The sequence below is a fragment of the Nomascus leucogenys genome, chromosome 9 (assembly GCF_006542625.1).
Source record: "Nomascus leucogenys isolate Asia chromosome 9, Asia_NLE_v1, whole genome shotgun sequence".
In the NCBI taxonomy this organism is placed as follows: Eukaryota; Metazoa; Chordata; class Mammalia; order Primates; family Hylobatidae; genus Nomascus; species Nomascus leucogenys.
Genome location: NC_044389.1, coordinates 76,395,534 through 76,403,098, shown reverse-complemented (window position 1 = coordinate 76,403,098; position 7,565 = coordinate 76,395,534). Strand labels below are relative to the sequence as shown.

At 44.9% G+C, this 7,565-nt stretch overlaps 1 protein-coding gene across 1 annotated transcript; it reads right to left on the bottom strand.

Annotated features, from left to right (window-relative positions):
* Positions 1-465: 465 nt before the first annotated feature.
* On the bottom strand, positions 466-2,674 carry ATOH1 (atonal bHLH transcription factor 1). Its single transcript, XM_003257533.3, has one exon. The coding sequence runs from the start codon at positions 2,503-2,505 to the stop codon at positions 1,441-1,443; it is 1,065 nt and encodes a 354-aa protein (XP_003257581.1). The 5' UTR covers positions 2,506-2,674; the 3' UTR covers positions 466-1,440.
* Positions 2,675-7,565: the final 4,891 nt, after the last annotated feature.

Sequence of the window (7,565 nt, the reverse complement as noted above, 5' to 3'; positions counted from 1 at the left end):
AGAGAAAGAAAGAGAGAGAGAGAGGCAGAGAAAGTGTGCACTGCGCTTGACCTACGTGAAAAAGTTTCAGCTTGAGTAGGTTTTATGAGTGGACATAGCTAACCCTGGTAAAGTTAACTACTCCAGGCTAGGTTCTAGCAAACCTAAAACTCATGGCCTCCCCCCTTGCAGATGTTGTTGGGGCAAGGAGTAAAGAAGTCTGGGAAGATCCTGGCCATCAAAGAGGCAAAACTGTACTGCAAATTTGGAAGAAGTTTTATCTCACAATTTAATTATTGACCTGAGTGCTTTTCTTTGAAGGGGTTTTGATACTACCTGAAGGCACCAAGTTTACAACATTTTTCTTCAAAACTGTAAGATCGCATAAATGGCATTGAGTAGAAGACCTAACTCAATTCTTCAAAGTCATTCATTTGAAAATTGTTTTCAGTAGTTATACTCATGGAATAAGTGACAAAAAAGCTTCTTTTCACGTTTATTTTAATCATTTGCAAAAGAAAATACATTAAACAATGGCAGTTGGCTTTGCTAAATTAAAATAAAATGATCTCGGGTAGAAAAAGTAAAAAATGAATCAAGATAAGTAGAAATGGTAGCAAACAATAATAAATAAGTTTTCTAATATTAACAAAGCAAAATAAAATTGACCAAATGCTTTTGACACTACTAGATGTTTTTTAAAATTTTTCATTTTTTAAACAAACATTTGCAAAGAGCTTAAGAATTATAAGTGGCTGTGTTTAAAAAAAAAAAAACTGGTCTGCAATTGGCAGTTGAATTTCTCCTGGAGCCACCACCGCAGCAGCGGCTGATAAAGTGCGTGCGCCAAGTTTCCTAAAAGACGCCAACGTTCTCGCGATCGGATGCACATACTGGGTACGTTTATACAATATATAAACCTTAAAGTTCCATGTTTTCTAACAATTCCATAGTCAAAAGTTATCCACTTTGGAAGCACTAATTTTGCGTTTCATTGTGCATTTTGGAAAACAACTTCGGAAGACTAAATCTCCCACACTTGAGTGCGCAACACACAAGGATGGATGCCCAGGGCGTAAAATAAATTAAACCCAAACCAGTGACAGAGAAGATGCGACGTTTTAGCAGCGTATTGGCAGCAGGGAACTAGAATAATGATGCCATATACGGGTACATACAATTATACCGTATCTATCTACAGGGGGAGCAGAAGGTGGGCGGAAAGGACACAATTTTAACAGAAAGTTTTCATCAAACAATATGGACCGCAGGAAGTTTGGAACAGCGGCGGCATTTGCAAACCATCAAATGTAGCTGCCATCTGAAGCCAAGTCGTTGCTAAACAACGACCGTCGCAGAGCAAAAATTAAAGGGTGCGGGGATCTTTAACCGCGGGGCTTCCCGCGCACTGGGAAAGGGCAGTTTTGTTTCTGTCTCAGTTTTCAGACTTCTGTCACCTTCCTAACTTGCCTCATCCGAGTCACTGTAATGGGAATGGGGGGAAAATTCCCCGTCGCTTCTGTGGGACCGAGGCGAAGTTTTGCTGTTTTCCTCCTGCACTGGCTGCAAGATGCTCCCGGGGAGCGAAGGAGACAAATTCTTTTGCGCCATCATCGCTGTCAGGGCGCTGTCCTCGAAAGTCGAGAAGTGCAGAGCGTCCAGCTGCACCGAGTACCCTCCCGCAGAGGCCGGGGCTGAGAAGCGAGTCCGGCAACTCCCGGGCGGGGTCGGCCGCTGGCTCCCTCCAGAAGCCTGCTGAGCCCCAGCTGCGGTCGCGTTGCCCCCGCCCCCTTCATAGGAGGCGGCGGTGCGAAGGTGGTGGTGGTCGCTTTTGCAGGAGGCTGGAGGCGGCGGTGGCTGTTCCCCTCCGCTGGGCGTTTGTAGCAGCTCGGACAAGGCGTTGATGTAGATTTGGGCCATCTGCAGGGTCTCATATTTGGACAGCTTCTTGTCGTTGTTGAACGACGGGATAACATTGCGCAGCTGGTCGAAGGCGTGGTTCAGCCCATGCATCCTGCGCCGCTCCCTGGCGTTGGCTGCTAGCCTTCTCTGCTTCTGCACCCCATTCACCTGTTTGCTGGAAGGGGCCCGTTGGCGGCTGCAGCCCAGCTCGTCTACCACCACCCCGCCTTTCAGCTTGCACAGCTGTTCCCGCACTTTCACTGGCCCGGGGCACTTGCTGCTGCTGGCACCGCCGCTGCTCCTCCTTACCAGCTCCCCCCGGCCGTCCGCCTCGTCCCGGGGCGCAGCGGCCTCCGAGGCACCCAGCTCCGGGGAATGTAGCAAATACTGGGCGGCGCGTGCCGTGCAGATGCCCTGCAAAGTGGGAGCCAGCCAGGCGCGTGGGTCGGTGCTGTCCAGGAGGGACAGCTCAGGCGGGTAGACGGGATGCTCTCTCGCCTGCAAAGTTGCAGGTGGCTGCGGCGGCGGCGGCGGTTGCGGGAGATGATGCGGCTGGGGCTGGCGATGGTGGTCTCCCAACTCCTTCACTTCAGCCCACTCTTCTGCATGCAGCAGGCGGGACATTGCACTGCAAAGGCTCGGAGGCTCAGGATCGGAGGCAACACTGGGACACCAGCTCAACCAAAAAAAAGGCCCTTTCCGGGTCTCTTCTGCAACGTCTTATTTTTTTTTTCCCTCCTCGACCCTCCCCCACCCCCTCGGAGATCACACACCAGGTCGCGTGCAACGAAGCTTCTCCGGTTGCTGAAGGCGCTGCGCCCCTTTAAAAAGCGGCACGCGCCACTCAGTCTCCCCCCGCTCCTCTCCCAACCCCCTCCTCGCGCCGGTCGCGTGTCTTCTCAGCCAATGGAGGGCGCGGGCAGGCGCGTGCGAGCAGCCAATCAAAGAGTTTTTACACCCCGAGAAAAGTTCTTGTGTGCAGAGGACTCCCGAGCCTGCTCAGGTTTTTTTTTTCCTTCTTTTAAATTCGTCAGATTCATATGTTAATTGCAGGGCTGTAATTCGACTCCGGTGTGTGTCATCACCCCGGCGGGTGGGGTGCGGGAGCCGGTGCGGAGCCGGCTCTCGGCTGGTGCCCAAGCGGACTCGGGTCAGACGTGCGCGACCGCGGGCGGCTCTGGGCGAGGCTGGACGCGCCGAGCGCCCAGAAGGCACTCCTAGCAGAGAGAAGCCCGCCTACCCGGTGCTGCCCCCAAGCTAGGATCACAGCTCCCACTTTTGATGCCCAAGCATTTACGATTTCTCATGTATAATAGGATGTTTGTATTTATGTACGCAGGTATTTATAAATCTCTCATACATGCTCATAGATATATAACTGCTACATGACGTCCATCATTTAAGATTGCTGTTGGAATAAAGGAGGAAAAACCCACTCGTCTCAGAGTGTGTTTCTTACTTTTACTCCATCTTTTTATTTTTTACTTCAGATCTCTTAGTTCGACTTCGTCATGTGATCTTTTTCTTAATGGAAAATAGAGCTGCGGTGTAGTGATAGTACACCAAATTCCCAGATCCCCCAATTCTCTCAGTCTCCCTTCCCCAGCACCCTGCGGCCAATTAGGATTGTAATCTGCCTAAATCTCTCCGCTGAGTGTAATTTAGGGCCGGAATATTTTACGGTATTATGCAGAGTTTCAACACACACAGTAGGACTCCTCATTAAATGCCCAGCCAGGGGAGAGCGCCCAACGTAAAATGAAAGGCGCCTGCATTCCCTGCAATCCTCAACACTTTCAAGGCACCAGAAGCCCCAAGTTACCTACCCTTTTGCCTCGATCGCCCTTCCTTTACTACGGGCTCGTGGCTTCCTCAGTTTAACCTCCTCCCGCCCCTTCGTTTAGTTAGGGTGTGCTTCCCCTTTCCCGCCCCCACCCCCACCCCCCTCCGCCCCATACAATCAGGGAGGTCCTTGGCAAGGCGGGGAGGCCAATTCCCAGGTGAACAACCCCCTCGAGTCCTATTAGCCTCGGCCTGGTCTATTCACAGCAAAGAGCCAATCAGAAGCTCCTTGGCCCTGGGCGCGCCCCAGCTTGCGCCCAGCGCGCCCTGGCTCCGGCTCCGGGCTCTCTCCTGCACCGCCCCTGGGGCGCGGGAGTGCGATGCAACCAGCTGGTGCTACTGCTGCTTTTACTTTCCCAGTGGCTGTCATCCCGAAAGGAGTCTCATCCTCTAGGAGAGATGTTAAAAAAGAGCCCAAGAGATAGCTTCCTGGAATATGTCTTTGCAATGTCCAGAGGCAGCTGAATGTTGTTTTCTCAAATATTTGCCGGGGCTTGATCTAACCTGTCATCTAGAACACCTTGGGCAGTAGATTTTCTGGGAATGGACTGGATATATCCTATAAAGATACAGAATGGTAGAACAGGGTGCTAAAATGATGTTTAAGACATTATTCTTCACCTGTTTCTTCTTCAACCTCGTCTATTTGCTGGTGTCTAGGAATAGTCTTGGGCCTATCTTACGTGCCGGAAACTTCAGAGCTTTATTCTTGAGTGGATGTTTGGGCTCTGCTGAAATAAATGTTAAAGACATATAAAAGCAACAACAAAAAACAAACCTAATCTGAAAACCATCCATGAGAACAAAGAAAAAGAAAAGGCCATCTAATGTATTTTTTTGGGGAAGAAAATTCTCCATTTGGTGATTGAACTGGGTGTTATTGAAATCAACTAATAATGCTGTTACTATAAATAGTGCTACCATATAAAATGTGCTTCTTGAGAAAATAATTGCTACTAGCTGTAGATGCTTAAACAGAACTGTCAGAGAGACAATTAACTGTCATCTATATATGTATGGCAGTGTAAGCAGCTAGTGCCTGGGAGTATCGGTTGTCTATACTGCATTTTTTTCCCCATACGTCCACTTTTTTTTCCAACTCTATCAGCTGAAAATTAATCCCGAAATTCTTTCACATAACGTCACTACCAAATGTGTAGGATGCCCAAATTTTCCTTGAGCTTGCATCATCAAACTTTGTGCTTTAAATTTGATTGTATAACTACACAATATTCACTTTCCTTTGAGTTTCAACAGTTTTATGGGCTGTAGTGAAATATTTGCTGAATATATAGAATATTGGTCCTAATATGCCAGGGTTTCATATAACCTTTAGTATCATTACTTTTTTGAAGCAAAGACAATTTTTAGGTGAGTAAATTAGAATGTTCCAGTAATGTGAGGGACAGTAAGAGTTTTTGTAGTTTATGGTGAAATATACTTATTTGGCCCTTAAAATAAGTAGGGACCTGTTCTTCTCCTCCTTCCCTCCCTTTTTCTTCTCTTCTTTCTCCCCCATTAGGCAGGGCTGAGGAAGCTTGTCATCTGAGCTGGGGAAGGGGGCACAGGGCTTTGAGCATGGGGTTGGAGTCTGAATAGTGTGATCAGGACATCCTTAAGGACAGTATGTGTCATAGGATGTCAAAACATCTGTATTAATTCCTTCTTACACTGCTTTGAAGAAATACCTGAGTCTGGGTAATTTATAAAGGAAAGAGGTTTAAATGACTCACAGTTTCACATTGCTGGGGAGGCCTCAGGAAACCTACAATCATGGTGGAAGGCAAGGGCGAAGCAGGCACCTTCTTCACAGGGGGGCAGGATGGAGTAAGTGCAAGCAGGGGAAATGCCAGGCACTTATAAAACTATCAGATCTCATGAGACTCATTCATTATCACCAGAACAGCACCGGGGAAACTGTCCCCATGATCCAATTACCTCCACCTGGGGCTGCCCTTGACACGTGGGGATTATGGGGATTACAATTCAAGGTGAGATTTGGATGGGGACATAGGGCCAAATCATATCAACAACAAATTGAGTATCTGTGGGAGCTGGATGATGGCAGCAGCTGCACAGCCTGAGGTATCACAGTTTAAGCAGAGAGAGCTTCCAGTGTGTGTGGTAGCCAGATTAGTTACATACAGAAGGATGAATGCAAAAAAGTAAATATTTGAAGAGAACAAGAATAGATTTCTCACTGTCAGAGAAGGGAGTTGCAAATATGGAAATGGAGGAAGCTGTGATGATAGATTTGAATTGGAGGTTTGAATATGAGTTTCTAGTTTTTAATATATATGAATAGATGATATAGAAATAAACATATATAAATGTTATGCCTGTGTGTGTGTGTGTGTGTCTGTGTGTGTGTGTGTGTGTACCTATGTATTTCCTAGTTCTTTTCACTCTCAGGGCCTGAGATTAGCAATTGAACATATCTAGCTCCCAGATTTCAGTTTCTCAATAATGTTGTGCACTAAAAAGAGCCAGGGTTCTTGGAAAAATCATTTGATTTCAGGGATGGAGCAGAAAAAACACAAGATAAGCCAAAAACCTCTTGTTTTCTCAGAAATAAGGAAGTGTTCGAAGACTGATGGAGACATGTCAAAAGACTATAGAAGCTTGCCTGAAGCAGCTTCCACTGACAACCTGTAGGACAATTTGAGTATCAAAATAAGTAATGATAGTGACAGATTATCTTCCTGAGAAATAAAGAAATCCATGAATCTTAGACAGAATAAATAAATGCCCTGAAGGTTTGAGAAATAATTATTAGTTACAAATATTTATTGATTGCAAGTAAAATAAAATTGACTCTACCATGGAGATGTATAGCAGACACCAACTTTATCAAGCGATCAAAGTTAACATTACCAGTGATGAGACAGAACAAATTTAATTTATATGCCTTCTGTTAGGATGCAGAGAATGTATTATTACTTCTATGATATTCCTGCCAAAGATGCATATCCTGAAGCCAATTGAGAGAAAACACCAAACCAATCCATAAAGAAAGACAGTCTAGAAAATAACCAGCCTGTAATCTTTAAAAGTGTCAAGATTGTGAAAGACAAGTCAAGTCTCTATTCCAAGGCTAACCAAGGAACTATTCCAGGGTAGAGGTGGATAAAGAGAATGATAACACATCTGACGCCTGATTCTAAACTAGGTCCTTTTCTAATAAACAACATCATTGAAACAATTGACAAAATTGGTTTTTGGGAAATAGATGGTAACAAGTTAATTTCCTCATTTTGATTGTTATATTTTGGTTACATCAGAGAATGTCCTCCTTTTCAGGGAATACTCAAAAGTGTTCAGAAAAAATGGGTGGCTTACTCTATAATGATTTTGTGAAAAAGGTCCTTTGTACTGTACTTACAACTTTTTTGTTAGTTTGAGTTTGCCTCAGAATAAAAAGTGAAAACACTAGAAACCAAACAGGCATATTTACTTTGCTCTTTAGATGCTAGAGTCACTAGTTCAAGTCAATCCAAGTATTATCCCTAGTGTTTTGAGGCCTGTAGTTACTGCTGAAACTTTAAGTTAAATTTTGCTCCACCCAGCTATGGTACAGTATATATCCAATAGCTTTAAGAAATCTCAGATTTTAAGGACTATTGCAATTAAAGAACTGCAATATTTCTCAAGAGGTGTAAATAAATTGAAAATTAATTTGAAATGTGTTCTGTCATAGGTTATTTTAAATAAGAATTTCCAAGTCAAGATGAATTATCCTAAGTAGTTTCTGATCGTGTCACAGATATTAACAAACAAGCAAAAACCAAAAAAAGTGTTTTTTTTTAACCATTTGTTGTAGCCTTAACAGTGGGAAATAATTA